Source organism: Chrysemys picta, unplaced genomic scaffold (assembly GCF_011386835.1).
Source record: "Chrysemys picta bellii isolate R12L10 unplaced genomic scaffold, ASM1138683v2 scaf1, whole genome shotgun sequence".
NCBI classification, from domain to species: domain Eukaryota; kingdom Metazoa; phylum Chordata; order Testudines; family Emydidae; genus Chrysemys; species Chrysemys picta.
In genome coordinates, this window is record NW_027052708.1 from 4088934 (window position 1) to 4105443 (window position 16510).

Genomic DNA, 16510 nt, shown 5'->3' on the forward strand with positions numbered 1-16510 from the left:
ATGATTCAGGCTTTCTAATGCTGTCCATAAAACACAGGTGGCTGTCTACATCACCGGTGATCAAACCCTGACACTGCTTACAATGCCTCCCTTTACACCTGTGCCGCTTGTCCATGTAAGGCTGACACTTATCACACAAAGTTTTAGTCAGGCATTCGACTTGTGTTTTTGATGCGCAGTCGACATGTCTGTCTAAATACTCTTTGGACCAACAATACAGTCTACAGCTAGGACACCTCAGCTGCACGCCCACGCTATCTGAACATGTTATGCTCAAGCAGAGGCAGCAACAATACCCGTAAGAGTGGTTGTGACTGTACACCGTGTGGCAAAGCTCACAATAATCATTCGCACCTGAACAACTTTTTCACACCCAGAACCCCATAGTAATGCTCATCATGCAACTGGATGAAAAAAGTCTTGGGGTACACTGGGCCTCTTGTTTTAAAAAAGCCCCAGCCACCTTTTGCTGCATAAATCACCACCTTTATGTTGACTCCTAAATGCTGTTCAAATGTTGCTACGTCACTGATCAGAATCTTTTTTTGATCTGACCACCCCAGTTTCTCATGCAACTTTCTCGCCCTCACTAACAATTCCAGGTCCGTAGGTTTACGACTGGACATGACGGCTAACAGCCTGCCCGCAAAACACGGATTGGAACCGGTGTAAGTCAGATCTACTAAACATTGTCTCTTTTTATGGACGACTTGACTACTGAGGATAGAATTTAAAACTCTACGACCACCCCCACCCCAGTTTTTACAACTGTCACAATGAGACGCAAAGTCCTATTGACATGCAACTCTCTATTGCTCTGTAGCAGCTTTGAGGTCTGATTGAAGAAATTGTCAGCAGACAGCTCATCCCTCGTTCTTCTGAGGGAAAACAAAGGGTTAGTTAAATTACGGCTCTCTAAACATAACTGAACAAAATCATCAGGGCCTACCCTACCATTAACGTCATCGAGAACTAACTGTATCCCCTTGTGTATGGCTTCAACAACTTGCTGAGCTAAATTTATTTGCTCAAGATTGACTAAACAAAATTCTTCACAATACACCAACCGCCCAAATCTAGGTAATTCACATTGCCAGCTTCTCACTCTCTCCATATATACCTCTGCATTTTCAGGGTTACTTGGGGGTTCCTCTACGGGACCATCAACAGAATCTTCTACATCAGAGGCTATTTGAGAGTCAGACTCCGAGGGGCCTCCGTGAGAGTCATCAGGAGTAGATAGGGACCCATGTAGAGAGCCTTCTGGAGAATTTTCTAAATCAGTCTCAGCGTGAGAGTCACCACCACCCCACCGGTTGGATTCCGCCTCCCCATTTTCAGATGAGCCAGTTTGAGAGCCTCCAGTAGGGAGCATCTCTTTTTGTTTTTTTCCATCATTATCTGTTTATCCCCCAAGCACTGTCCCCCCTTTTGTTTACACTTTAGCTGATGTGTACCCTTGAGGGTGCCCCTTTTGCCCAGGCCCCTTTCCACGAATAGTCACGCCTGCTCAGAACCACCCTTTGGAAAAATTGAAGTATTTTTCAAAAAGTCTCCCGCAAGAGCTTTTGCATTTTTGATGTAGTTTCCAGCTCTCCTTTCTTTTAGAACCCCTGAGGATACAGCATCCACAAGTATTCTGAAAGAAGCGTCATATTTTCCCCAAATCTTTTTAGAATACCGTTCTTTTAGAACCCCTGAGGATACAGCGTCTATCAGTTTTCTGAATGAAGCATCATACTTTTCCCAAATAATAGAATATCAGGAAGCTGTCACGAGCTTATGGTGTTGGGAAAATGGTTTCTCAGCCCTTGGTTTTTCATTCACAACCCCTAGATCGCGTGCTCTGGGTTTGTGAATGTGGGCGTTTTCACTCTCAGCTTTCTCAGGGCTTGGTGTGGTGGTGGCCACTGAGAAACTGGAGTTGTGTTTGCATGGTTGGTTTTTACCAGAGTCTTTTGTTTTGTCCTTGGGTTTGATGTATGTGAGGTTTGGATTGCTCTGATGCTTCATCTGCACTCTTGTGCTGTTTTGTGTTGGCGTTGTTAAAGGTCTCAAAGCAGATTCCTGGTTCTTTGGCGGTTCTGGTGGAGGTGTCCCTGTAGCTCTGACTACAACATTTTCAGGACAGCTGCACATGCCTGATTAGGGGGGGAAAACATTTCACAAAACTTAACTTTACCATCTTTCTCACCCATACCTATGTATTTACTTAAAATACATAACCTCATAATACATAACCACGTGTCTGAACCATCCCTGTCTTTTTTTTAATTGTAAACACATTTTTACAATTCTACAACATACATTTCGGCTTTTTGCTGTAAATGGGTCTCTTTTACACAAAGACACAAGAGCTAGGTTCTCATAAACTATTTTTTTTTTATTTAAAAGACATACAGGTCCTTGAAAACAAACCAAGATGCTCCATTAAAACTATTAGCTCACTTAAGGGCCACAGAGACCTTCTAACGAAACACAGAAAGTCACAAATCCCTTTTCAACAGTTTTTTCTTATTATTTACAGCTACCAAGTTTTATATCGCATGTTTGTCCACTCACCATTCTCTAACTTTATCCTATCAGATTTCTTACAAATAATCTTTTTCTTAAGCAGGGTTCTATAACTTTTTGTGTGGAACAGACGGTCAATATAACTCTGTAAGCAGCATCTTCCGGTTTGGTCATTTTCTTTAAAACTGGTCAGGATCTCCACTGAATTGCACAGCATTTATCAAAGTCACCCCTTGCGCTAAATGTTCTTGAGTTAAGCACAGACATTGCACAGCATCACCTATGGCAGTAACAGTGTTTAATAAGCTTTCCAAACACAGCTCAGCACACAAGCCCCAGAGCTTGCAGTTTATATCTATTAAGTCTAAGTCACACAGTTATAGTGCCACTGGCCTGGCGCAATCTAAGACACAGCCCTCACAATCCTCAAAAAGCTTTCCCTAGGACAGTGATTAAGGACAGCATAAACAGCAACGTGTACAATAGTCCGCATGACTCTTTAACGCTCACAATGTGGCACTGGCTCAGTTAGTTCCATGCCAAGCCTCCTCCTAGACTCTTCATAGCCGTCATCCTCGGAGTCCTCTTCAACGATTTGTATCGGCGTTGAGCAAAAACAAGGCAGGCCCGGTTCGTCTTCGCTGTTTGATGCAATGCTGTCCAGGGCCTCCGGGTCCTCTAGAAAGGCATCGTCGAGCTGTCGAGAGATTTTCAGAAAAGAAAAAAGTGTAAGTTCCCACTGCTTGGTTTTAGATTTACACAACCAAGGTTCTTAACCCCATTACGCGCACACACACACACACATCCTCTAATGTTACTTCTAAATTGTTCATTTACCTGTGCAACATACAGTCTGTTCACCTTGTCCGCCGGTGACTCCCCCGAGCTGCGTTTGCCTTCCTCCTCCGGGGGGTGGACGACGGGAGGCCGGCACACTCATTGGGGTGTCTCACAAGCATTTGGGTTTCGGAGTTGGGCAAAGAGCTCCCCTCGGCTGCTCCCTCCTCCTCCTCCTCAAAACTGTTGCTGATGTAGCGCTTTCTCTGCGGATGGTCAAAGTCCCTCAGGGCTAAAATAGTTTTCATGGGTCAGATGAAGGAGTCCATGTTTCCTCTCAGTGTTTCCATGATTTCTATAACACACATTTTTAGTAAGAGATGGCCTCTTCTACCTGGAGCTGGGACTTATGGGGTGATGGGGCTGTGCTCTGATTGTCAAGGGGTGGTGGGAGGAGTTCTTAGAGGGGTCACATGACCCTCTTTGCGCACTTCATCCCACCCCAGAACCTGCCCTATTTTAGTCAAATCTGTTCTCAGGGCGGTCCTCTGTGGCCAAAACCCATCCCAATTGGTAGAGGGTGGTGGAGGAGGTCTTAGAGGGGTCACACTAACCACTACTGGATGGGTCACCCCGCCCCAGAACTCCCTTGATTGGTCAAGTATCCTCTTGGAGGTGGTCCCCAGCATCTGAAACCCCTCCTGATTGGTAGAGGGAGGTGGGAGGAGTTCTTAGAGGGGTCACATGACACACCTTGCTTCTGGTCATGTGTCCGGGTTAACCCCGGAAGTCATACCTCCAGGGGCGGAACTTTCGGTGACAGGCGGGTGGGACTTAGGAGGTAAAGTGGTGGGTTTAACGTTTGATTGAGAGTAGGGCCCTTATACTACTTTAGTGCAATTTCCTGTTTTGTCATTACTATTTGTTTAAGTAGTGGGAGGGCTGAGTTAGGAGGAATGGCAGGATTGGGATGGGGAGTTTGGTAAAAATAAGGAGACAGAAGGAAGGGGAAGAGGCACAGCCACACCTTCTCCCCTGCCAACCTAGTCACTCACTGTCAAGTGTTTTTTCCAGAATCACAACAGAACGGAGTCTCAAGGAGTGATTCGAAGGCAGATCAGGTGTTGGTTGTACAGATTTTCTCAGGGAGTTTTCTCCATGCAGAAAGGGCAGAATGGGAGAAAATGCAAAGGTAAAGAATTAAAGACATTTCCCTTAATCCAAATATTTGTAACAGTTCTCTTGAGGAAGAGCAGGAGGTAGGTGTGGTGCCAGCCAGTCTTTATTCTATGCTATATGCTCCGTGCCTTGTGCCTGTTCCTTGAATTGTCTCTGTCCCATGAATCAAGTAAACTTGTTTCCAAGGAGCCCTCCTCCTGCTGACAGCACTGATGGGCATGGTGTGTGCAGGACCTCCTGCTACTGCAAGAGAAGGTCATGGCCTACTCAGGAAGCCCTAAGCTCTGCCTCTCCCACTAAGAATCATGGTCTAGACAGGAAACCTCAAGGCCGGGGTGAAAGTAACATTAAGCACTTACTGGTCAGGGGCCTGGCTCTGGGCCCCTGGAAGGGGCGGGGCCTTGGGCAGAAAGGGCAGGGCTGGGGTTCAGCCTACCCCAGCCAGCCCATCCATGCTCCCTGGCCCGTGGGGCCCAGGGCTCCGACAGCGATTTAAAATTTAAATCGCCAGCAACGGGGCACCTGTCCCTTTTGCTCCCCCCTCCCCCATCAGCAGCCTAGGGGGTGGGGGAAGGGGCAATGATGTTAAAGCGCTGCCGTGGTAGCTGGTAACGTCAGCTGCATACGGGCAGGTACGAGCGGACACTTTTTACCAGTACGTCGTACCGGCCCACTTTCACCCTTGCCCCAAGGTCTATTCGTAGAAGAGCTGTCAATATTTCAGATGCTGCTGAGTAATTCTTCTATAAAGCTGATCTGAGTGACACAACCTGGTTCTAGTGACTTGTCCTTGTCTACAATTGGGCATGTCCTATACTGGGAATTGGTCTTGTAATGATCACCTTTGGCACAAGGGATTTCTTCCCTAGTTTATAAAATAACCAGCCTCTAATGTCTCCCAACTGATGTCTAATACAGTATAGAATCTATGAGCGTGAGAAACAGCACGGATACAGTTTGTACAGAACTTTTCTATCCAGCTCCGGGGATTGGGGGTTACCCGATGATCTGAGGCTGTGGTAAACCTGACGTCAGGAGGGGGCTCATCACTCATATATGGTGATGTTTGTTGCTTTTGAGTTTTATTGGATGTTTTAGCTGCATAAAGTCACAGATAAAACCACTGATAATAACTAAAAAGGCAGGTGGGTTTGCTATTGGTTCCTTTCCACAGCTGATGCCAGCCTCTGAATCTATATATTTCCCTTCCACTGCTTTGTTATCACTTGTCAGACACAGAGGAGCCCTGGCAGGTGCTTAGGTGCAGCCAGTGCAGTGAGTGGGGGGACAACAAGTCAGGCTGGCAATGAAGGGACATCTCTCCACTTCGGTGCTGTGGCTTCATCTCCTCACAATTCAGGGCATAGCAGGTAAGTCTCCTCTGTGTTTCACCAGGGGAGCTGGGTTAACTGGAACTATGGTGGTAACTTTTACAGTCCGCTTTTTACCATCAGTGCCTGGCTAGGAGGTTGTGACTTTTCCTTTTGGGATTGGACCTTGCCACTGTTACTGAGGCTTTTGTTACCTTGAGATTGGACTATTCAAATGACCCTAATGTGGGGCTGCACCTTAGAACCATTCAGAGAACGAAGCTGGTGCAAATGGCAGCAACTCACTGAGCAGCGCATCTCGCTGGGACCATGTTACAGCCGTGCTGCAGGGTCTGCACTGGCTGCCCAGCTCTGGGTGGAGGTTAAGATGTTGGTTAGGATTTAATGGCCTAGGACTGGCCTCCCTGAGGGATCACCTCCCTCCCTGTGCCATACGGACACAGCTACGGTTATCAGGGGCACCTGAGCTAGTTCCCCCTTTTTATAAAGGAGAGGGGTGGCTGGCAGTATGTTCTCTGTGAGGCCTCTGGGACTTTGAAACTTGTTTTCCCGTTTGGGTCAAAAGAACCCAAATTTGCTGACCTTCTGGGCACACTGCAAAAGACACTTGTTTGGGGGTGGGGTTGGGGTTGGAAGGACCCAGGCTGTGCCTGACATAATGAGAAATGGGTGGGAAGGAGTTTCTGTAGGTGTCTGGCTGGCTGCGTTCCTGCTGAAATGATCACTTCATGCTGCAGGGATTTGAATGTGTTATCAATGTCATCCAGGTGCCAACAGTCTTGGCTGGACATCGCTTTAGTGTTTTAAATCCCAATAAATACATCAATAATTTGGGATCCAACAGAAATGTTTGTTTGGTCCAGAATCGAACAGCTCCAAGGGCCGAGTCCTGGCTCCTCACTCCCCCATTGAAGACAGTAGAAGTTTTGCAATTTTGATGTAAGCAGGATTTATCCAAATAAACCCAGAGCTGATTCCTCCCAGGGATGGGGTGTGTGCATGTGTTGGGGTGCAGTGTGCAATGCCCTGTGCCCACGGGGGTACCGGAAGCTCTGCCAGCAGGAAGATTTATCCTGCAGGAGCCCTGCTGCCCTCCCTCCCCCAGGGTTTCTGCTGGAGCAGAGAAGCTTTGAATCCTAGCTGGAGCCTAGAGAAGCCCGACCAGCACAAGCTGCATGGCAGAGGTGCTGTATCAGGGCCTCTCATGGCCACGTTGGTTTCATTCCCTCAAGGCTGCCCCTGCCCAGTTTCAGGGCTGCTCTCATTCGTCCAGCACAGAGGGGGCTGCAGGCTCCTTGCCATGCAGTGTCCCAGCTCCAGGAAGACTTAACAGCAATGGGGGCAGGGGCAGACCCTGAGGTACATCAGCAAGTGCTGGTGCATTTTAGGGAGTGTATCTGGCCCAAAGACTCCAATGCTGATTAAAATTAGGATTAAAATTGAATGTGGGACCCAGATATGATTCAAATAATACAGTGATTAGAACCTGTGTGGGCTGGTGATAACAGCACGAGAATGATCCATATGACTGGCAGGGCAGTGAACTGCTCAGCAGTAGCCGGTTCATGGGCAGGGCCGGCTCTAAGTTTTTTGCCGCCCCAGGCAAAAAAGAAGAGTGCCGCCCCGCCATAACACCCTCCCCGCCGAGCACCACGCCGCCCAGCGCCGTGCCGCCGACCCCCACCCCCACAGCGCCGCGTCGGGCCACCCAAACCCCCGCCCCCTCAATGAGCACCGTGCCGTGCCGCCAAACCCCCACCACCGCTGCGTCGGGCCGCTGAAACCCAAGCCCCCCCCCCCCCCCCCCCCCAGCACCAAACCAGGCCGCCCAACCCCCCGACCCCAAACGCCCAAGCGCCACTCCAGGCTGCCCAATCCTCCCCCCCCCGCCCAAGTGCCATGCCGTGCTGCCCAAATCCCGGTGCGCCACGCCGGGTCGGCCAAACCCCCGCCCCCCGAGTGCCGGGCTGGGCCAGCCAAACCCCCGAGAGCCATGCTGGGCCGCCCAAACCCCCGGACCGCTGGGCCAGGCCGCCCAAACCCCCAGTGCGCCGGGCCGGGCCGCCCAGCCCCCCAGTGCCGCACTGGGCCACCGAAACATGCCCCGCGCTGCCCGGCCGAAACAAAAAAAAAACAAAACACCGTGAACACCCCCTGCACCCCAACATTGGCCGACCCTTCTAAGGTGCCACCCCAAGCACTTGCTTGGTTGGCTGGTGCCTGGAGCCGGCCCTGTTCATGGGACCCCGATGTGCTGCAGCGCCAGCCTGAGAAACTGACACTGACCTTGATAATCAGAAATGTCAATCTAAATTATTGTCTTAGAGAAAAACCTGCCCTAATGTATATTTCACAGACAGCTCACTGTGGTGATTATGGGGCCAGTACCCAGAAAATCCTGAGATAAGTAAACCGTCTAGCAGGTTATTTGGAGTTTATATTTCAGATTCCCAAGAAGTTCAAATATAATGTGCTGGGGTTACAGCCGTATATGACCGAAAAGCAGGGAATTCGATGGTGACTTCTGCTGATCAGACTGATATTGCAGGGGACGGACAATTATTACCACGTGAAGGATAAATTACTGCACAGTTGTGAGATGGTGTCATACAGTGATGCCAAGCACATGTTCAGCTCAATGTATTTTTGTTTGATTGATGAGGAAATGTGCATCATCCCTTTGATATTTTTTATTTTCTATGTGAAATTTGAGTTTGCTTCACTTGACACAGACAGAGTGACACGGAGGAGTTTACAATATAGGGGATATCACCATGTAGCTATTTTCCCTTTCCCTCAGTGCCCCAATCCTCCTCCCTGAGTAGAGGCCAGGCCAGTTTTAGCCAGAAGATCGTGTTTCACAATTATTGACCTATTTACATTGATGGGGTATTAACAAATGTGTAAAATGATGTGGGGTCCAGGCAAACAAGTGAGAAAATATCAGGGGTGGGCCAAAGCTTCAGGTTTCACTCCCAGACCCAGATCTGAACTTCCCCAAGGTTCAGAGTGCTGGGTGGGGTCATCATTCCAAGTTGGGCCACAGAGGTGGAGCCAGTATATGAATAGGAGCAGTATGTAAATGTGATTGTTATCCTGAAAGGTGTTGATGGCTGCCATGGGGAGTCTTTGATCCTAATACAATCACAGACCTCATGAAAGTCAAAGGCAGGGCGAGAACTCTCTTTTAGGCTCAACAGATGGAGCAATCAAGATCCTTTATGTAGTTAAAACAGCTGCAGAAAGTGGAGGCTACTGCCAAAGTCACTGGGCACATGGGCAGGGCAGAGCTAAGCCAGGGGTTTCCACTGTTGCCAATGCAGGGGCCAGGATATTGGTGTCAGACTGTGTCTGTTGGAGGGAGAAGCCAGGAGAAGGAGTTCTGACCAGGATCTTGGAAGCAGAAAAAGAAACAAAGCCAGTTGGAGCTCGCTGGAGGGGCAGGCTGGGGATTTCTGAGCAAGGAAACTGCCGGCTGTTGTTAGTTTCTACTGTGTGCAGGGAAACAGATCTGTGTGTGCACTTAGCTAGAGCAGCGTTATAGCCTTGGGTCCTGTCATGATTGAACATCACTGAGTTAACTCCATTGAAAAAAAGCCCCTTTTTTCTTAGTGCAAACCAGGCCCCATGGGTTGCCTGTGGGACTGCACTGAAGTGAGCCGTACCTGAATAAACACCCCTGTGGATTGCAGGAAAGTGAGCGTTTTGTATTTGCTTGGCATTGAAGGAGCAGGATGTTCTGGCCATGTACTGGTGTGAACTGCACTGTTCTCTGAGCTCCATGGAGGCTCCATAAACATGGTGTCCGCAGCTCAGCCATCCACTGCTGCAACCAGCCTGTTCCAGGGGTCACAGGGGAACTCTGTATGTAGCTGTAACTCATGGGCATTGTAATGATGCCTGTACTAGCTCCCAGTCACAGGGACAGCCCTGGCTCTTCACGCCCTGTCCTGCGCACCAGTTCTCCCAGCTAATATCCCAGGACTGTGTGGCAGGCAGTGGCTGCTCCTCACATTCCCTGTTAGTTGCCTCCCTCCCAGCAGCCAGCTTTGCCTCTCCACAACCCCCAGAGATACAAAAAACTTTAGAGACAACTGGGGGCAGGGGGTGGAACTCAGAGCTACTGGGAGAAAAGCCAATGGCAGGAAGTGGGCGCAGAGTCTGCTGCTCATCTGGGGAAGGAGCAACCTGTACACGCAGGGCAGAGAGGCCAGGTGGAAAGGGGAGAAGAGTAGGGTTACCATATTTCCACAAACAAAAAAGAGGACACGGGGGGTGGGGGGGAAGCCCCGCCCTAGCCCCGCCCCATCCACTCCCTCCCACTTCCCACCCCCTGACTGCTCCCCTCAGAACCCCAACCCCCCCTGCTTCTTGTCCCCTGACTGCCCCCTGCTGAGAACCCCCTACCCTAACTGCCCCCCCCAGGACCCTACCTGTCCCCTGACTGCCCTGACCCTTATCCACTCACATGGGTGGCAGGGTTGTAGAAATTTTGGTGGTGCCCAGAACCCCCCACCCCACCTGCCTAAGGCTCTGGGAGGGGGGTTGGGTGGGGGGAGGAGGTCTGGGGTGCAGGTCCTGGGCTGGGGATTAGGGTGCAGGAGGGGTGCAGGTTCTGGGATAGAGTTTGGGTGCTGGGTGCAGGCTCTGGGCTGGGGCAGGGGGTGGGTGTGCAGGAGGGGGTGAGGGGTGCAGGCTCTGGGATGGAGTTTGGGGGTGAGAGGCGGTGCAAAGGGAGGGGGTGCAGGCTTTGGGAGGAAGTTTGAGGGCAGGAGGGTGTGTGTGGGAAGGGGGAGGGGGATTGGGAGGGAGTTTGGGGATAGGAGGGGATGCAGGCGTGAGGGCTGTGGGTCTGGGGATGAGGGGTTCATGATGCAGGAGGGGGCTCAGGGATGGAGCAGAGGATTAGGGTGTGTGGGGATGAGGGCTGGGGCTGGGGGGTTTGGGGTGTTGGAGAGGCTCAGGGCTAGGGTGGAAGGGCAGGGTAAGGGCAGCCTGTCTTCCCATTAATGGGTGGGGGGCACTAGGACCTGGGGGCAGCAGACAGCAGTTGCTGCTGGCTCTGGCAGTACAGGCAGACAAGGGAGAGGCAGACAGGGAGGGGGGACCCACGGAGGGGGGGATGCGCAGAGGGGGGATGGCAGGTGGAGGCTGGGGACCCATCCAACACTCCCCCGCTCCCTGACTGCCCCCCCCCCGACTCCTCTTACCATTCTGGCTCCACGTGGGTCGGTTTGTGTGTTACACAGGACTACAGAGAGAGGGAGGGGGGAGCAGGGGAGGGCTCTGGCTGCTGGAGGCCAATGGGAGTGGGTTAATCGGCCTAGCTGCCCAATCAGCAGCCACACTCTGCATGGAAGGGAGGGAGGGAGAAAACCTCCCCGGACATTTTAACCTTGTTACCAATTCCTCCCGGACGGCTATTTAGAGACGCAAAAGCCGGACATGTCCGGGGAAATACGGACGGATGGTAACCCTAGAGAAGAGGAGGAGGAAGAGCCCAGGGGAGGAGGGTGGGAAGAGACCAATGGAAGAGGGAAATGTGTGGGGCAGGTGGGGAGAGGAAGCTCCGGTAGGGAGCACAAGGCTGTAATGCCAAGCGCCACAGAACAAAAATTACAAGGTTATAAAAACCATCCCATCATGTTACTCAGTCTGTCTATGGACTGTAGAACTCCCCTCTGCTCCTCTGCCAGAGTGGGGGTGAGAATCGCAGGCTGAAAAGTCACCCTCTAGTGCACCCAAACTGCACGACTCCCCCTGGCGGCTCAGCTGGAGACTGCGCTTACCCTCCCCTCACCCCTGAGACGGGAACTGCCATCCATTGCCCAGCACTGCCTTCACTCTCCCGTCCTGGTTCAGTTCCTCTGACAGACGAAGGACTGGCTGAGAAATAGTTGACAGCCACTGAGCTAATTCATGCAGCATGGTTCACACTCACACACAGAACTTCTGTTACTGGTCAGGGGTGAGTTACAGACAGAGATACTGGAGACGTCAACCATTCAAATCAGCTATAATGTCACCGTAACACGACAGGATTGATTTAGCCATTTGCAAACATCAACACTTCCCTGGCTCACCCCCCACCACCCTGCAACTTCTCTACCTGAGACAGTGAAGCACACCCCACAGTATAGAGCCTCCTCTCCTTCTCTCCTGCCCCTCCCACTCCTGACCCCATCCCCTGCCTAGTCCAGACTCCATTCCCCTCCCCAATACTTCTTCCTGTCCCCTGTTCCAGAACCGCTCCCCTATCTTCTGTTCACCGGCACCAGACTCACCCTCCATCCCCACTCCTCCATCCTCCCCAACACTCCCCCATGTGCCCCTGCTCCAGGCTACCTCCGCTCACTCCCATTCTCTGCTCCACACCCCTCCCCTCCTCACCCTCTTGCTGCCCTGATTCAGACCCCCTCCCTCCTCGCCCTACACATGATCACCCTTCCCCACCCCACCTCCTCCTTCCCCCATCTTCTCCCCATGCATCCTTCTGTCCCCTCTCCGCTCTCTCCCTTCCCTTCTCTCACTCTCCTACCTGGATCCTCACCCCCTCCTCACTTCTCACTCCTGTCCCCCACTCCAGACCCCCTCCTCTCTCCACTTCTCCATGCAGACCCCCTTCTTTAAACCCCCTTTTCCTCCCCTCCCTCCTACCCCCTGCTCAATAACCCCCTCCAGTCCCATGCTCCCTTCTCTCCCTCCAGACGACCCTGTGCTCTATCTCCACTCCTCCCTCCTGCCTCAATTTCAGATCCCTGACCTCTGCCCTCCCTTCTGTCCCTCTCTACCGCTTCCCTGTTAACCCCCTCTGCAGACACCCCTCCCCACTTCTCCCTCCTGCCCCTACTTTCTGACCTCCTTCTCGCCCCCCACCCCAAACCCACCTCCTCACCCCTGTACCTTCCTACCCTGCTTTCCAGACCCTCCTCCCCTCTGTCCCTCCTGACTCCTGCTACAGACTCTCCCTTCTCCACCTCTTTCCTCCCCCTGCTCCAGAACCTCCTCCCCACCCCTCCCTCCAGCCCACACAGCACCTGCACCCCCTTCCCTTGCAAGTCTTGAATCTGCCTCCTGTCCCCCAGTGCCCTGCTCCCCTGACTCTCATCATCCTCCTTTCACTGGGTCTCTGCTGCCCATCACAGTCCCTGGGTCCTCTCCAGCCCCCTCAGCCACCCAGAGACAGCCGTGTTCCCCGCGGGCTTTAGTGGGAAGTGGCAGCCAGCTTTATTCAGGGTGGCCTCACACCCACATGCCGACAGACTGTTGGGAGATGGCGGTATCTCGCTGGCTTCAGCACCAGTAACAGTGACAGGAGATGGTGCCATTTGGAATAAGGGAAACTCCGTGAGTTGGCACCTTTCATCGTGTTCTCATGGGACAGGTTAAAAACACCCCAAATCGCCAGAGTGGGGATAAAATGGTGAGAGCTGCAGCACTGACAGCCCCGAGTGTGGGGTCCTGAGATGTGAGAAGGTGGCGCCATGAGGCAGCTCTTGGCATGTCCCATTCTCCTGGCTCTGGGTGCAGATCCCCTGCTGCCTGGCACGGACTCTGCTGTGATAACGCTGTGGGGGAGGGGGGGCGGTTTCTCCCTGCTGCTCTGATTCTGCTCTGTGTCTCTCTTTGAAGGTGCCGACGAGTTGAGGCTGGTGAATGGAGGCAGTCCCTGTGCCGGGAGAGTGGAGGTTAAACACCTGGATCAGTGGGGGACGGTGTGTAGTGATAACTGGGGCATGAGAGATGCTGGGGTTGTTTGTAAGCAGTTGGGATGTGGAGCTGCTGTTAGTGTCCCTCGCCGGGCTCATTTTGGAGCAGGATCTGGACCAATTTGGCTGGATGATGTTGCCTGTCGTGGTACCGAGTCTGCTCTCTGGCACTGCAGGAACAGGGGATGGGAAGTGCATGACTGCAATCATGGAGAGGATGCTGGAGTGACCTGTTCAGGTAAGACTTAGCCAGCTCTGTCCTGAAAAGCAAAATCCCCTAAGACAAAACGGCTTGAACCCAGAGGGTGTCGTGTGCCTGTGACCCTAATGAGAAACCAACAAAAAGTAAAGCAAGTTCTGTAATTATTGTTATTACTAAACTGTAATTATTACTAACCATGTCACTGGCCACCAAGGATCTCCCTGTGTGATTGAAGTGTTTTCATTATTTCATCTCCAGTTGTTTCAATGTCATGTATTTCCTTTCCCCTTCCCTATGAATGGGTCTAAAATGCAGAGAGGAGAGAAAATTAAAAAGGAAAATGTCACTTAGGCTCCTAAGCTGCTGAGGCACTTTTGAAAATGTTACACTCCTGCCAAAATCCAGACCCAGACACCCAACCGCAGGGATACAGAGGGTGGGGCATTTATGTAGCCCCTTTGCCACCCTCATAGGGTGACCGAGGAATGGGCAGATTCTCCCAGCTTGGCCAGAATTAGATTTAGCCACTCCCCTGTCTGCTCTGTTACTTCTCACATTTTGGACCAACCAGTAATTGAAAATTTCACAATCTCTGATACCCTGTAGTACTAGCGTAGCATAGAGAGCTCAGCCAAAAATATACCTCAACCCTACACAGCTCAGGAATATCATATTATGGAGTCATTTGTTGTGACTCAATAGTTAACATTACAGCTACAGACCCATTATTAGTTTTGTTTTTAATTTATCTCTTCTTAAAATTTAGTGGGAGTAATATCTTCCTCTGAATATAGCACAAGGAAGAGTAGAATATTTTCCTATAGTTCCAATAGTTTTAGCAGCTCCCCCTGGCGATGGGAGCTCAGGGCAGTGTTTAATCTCAACCCTTGCCTGGATTTTGAGTGTTTCAATGACAAACATCGATATGCTCTTCACATTTGGGGAGGGGTTGTATGCAATTTCTTTGTATTTTTAAAAAATAAAAAAAGCTGGGGTGGGCGGGAACTTTACAAAAATTCATTGCCAGGACTTTTAAACTCTTCAGAAAACAGATTGACCTTCACCAGTGTAAATTCCCTAACCTGGTAATAACAACTGCAATGCCTTGTGCTGCACACCTAGCAAGTGCACAGCAGGGAGTCCCTCTCCTCTGAACCTCACCAGGAGGAGGGAGCTGCACACAAACAAAGGGGTATGAGAGCAAAAGTCCCTTCTGTGCACCTTTCTGTAACGCTGCACCTGCATCTCAGCTGGAGCTGCACGTTTGCAGTGGGAATAAAGTTCGGGTTTGTAACAGGGCACGTGACGGGCCGGGCGACCTAGTGTTTGGTGCCCCGTCCTCCAGCCCCTTGTTTTCAAGGTCATTTTGGTTCAATCTTTTAGGCAATGGGGTAGGGAAACCCAGGCCCTCCCTCTCCACCAGGTCCCAGCCCAGGGTCCTCCATGCATCTATCCCTGAATAGGGGAGGCCCTAGGCTACTTCCTACCAGTGTCCCTTTTGTTTGGGGCATGGCCCCTCTAGTCCCGTTCGCTGGGTGGCTTGTATCCATAGCGCCCTCTCAGGGATCTTGGGTGGCCTCATGCTGCGATCCCAGACTCCTTCAGATGGGGCAGCTGTAAATTTGGTGAGACTGAACCCCACAATGTCTCTGGGCTTCAGTCACCCAGTTACCTCAGTTGCCAGAGGCTCCTAGATCTCCTCCAGTCCCCCTTGGCTGTGGAGACAGCACGTACTCCCTGGTGACTGCCTCAGCTGGCAGGCTAGTGACCCTTCCCCTCAGGTAGGGAGGCAGATAGCTCCTGCCCCTTCACCAGTCACCCCTCAACTGAGCCAGGCTCTCTCCTTTTCTCCCCTTCCTCTCGCCCCGGCCTGGCATTGGCTGCAGGCATTGCAGGGTGGGCCTAGCTGGGGCCAAAGGCTCCCTTTAGCTCCTGCTATGCTGGCAGGGTAGTTCCACATGCCTGTGCTGAAGGTTGGACAGGAGGATGAGTCTCTCTATGGCCCTTATATTTATGTCCATTCTTGTCTCTAATCCCTGTCTTCCTTGGATAGAGGTTCAGGGCCAGCTCATAGGGCCAAACCCCAGGGTTCCTTACTCAGGCAGTCAGCTATTGACTGTAACGTGAGTTTGCTTTGTACCGACTGAGTAGAAGCAGCATAAAGGACTCAGGATTGGGCCCATTCAGAATTATTCCAGAAATAACCAGTCAGCTGACTACAAACTGCCCTGTGCACTAGATATCACTGAGAACAAACATACGGGAGCTGTGATGTTTCAGCACCAAGCGATTTTTGAGAGATGCTGTCCTGACAGAACACTAGAAAACTTTCCAAAAAGTGACAGTCGTCTTCTTATATGCAGTGTTGTTGTAGCTGTGTTAGTTCCAGGATATTAGAGACAAGGTGGATGAGATAATATCTTTTATTGGACCCACTTCTGTTAGTGAGAGAGACAAGTTTTTGAGCTTATAGAGAAGAGCTGTGTGTAAGCTCAGAAGCTTGTCTCTCACCAACAGAAGCGAATCCAATAAAATATATTATCTTATCCACCTTGTCTCTCTCAACCCCTTCTCGTCCAGCTTTCACGTCTCATTTCCCATTGGATTAATCCCAGTCTTTGCCAAAACATTCTCCTTCGCCGAGGTCCCTGCCTCAGTCAGTGCACAGGCTGGATGGTGCCTAGGGAATGAATCAGGGATGCACAGTGAAAGAGGCTGTTGTCTGTAGGCCCACAGCCTCATTGGTTGCAGCAGCAGCATCGCCATCATCGGCGACCCCTCCATTTGAGGATGATCTC

At 51.3% G+C, this 16510-nt stretch overlaps 1 protein-coding gene across 1 annotated transcript in view; it reads left to right on the forward strand.

The window, feature by feature from the left end:
• The window catches only part of LOC122173448 (deleted in malignant brain tumors 1 protein-like), a 492944-nt gene that overhangs the window by 333422 nt on the left and 143012 nt on the right, over positions 1–16510 (forward strand). The window contains exon 14 of the mRNA XM_065578734.1: positions 13445–13748. Within this exon, the coding sequence (XP_065434806.1) occupies positions 13445–13748 (304 nt within the window). The remainder of the gene's footprint in view (positions 1–13444; positions 13749–16510) is intronic.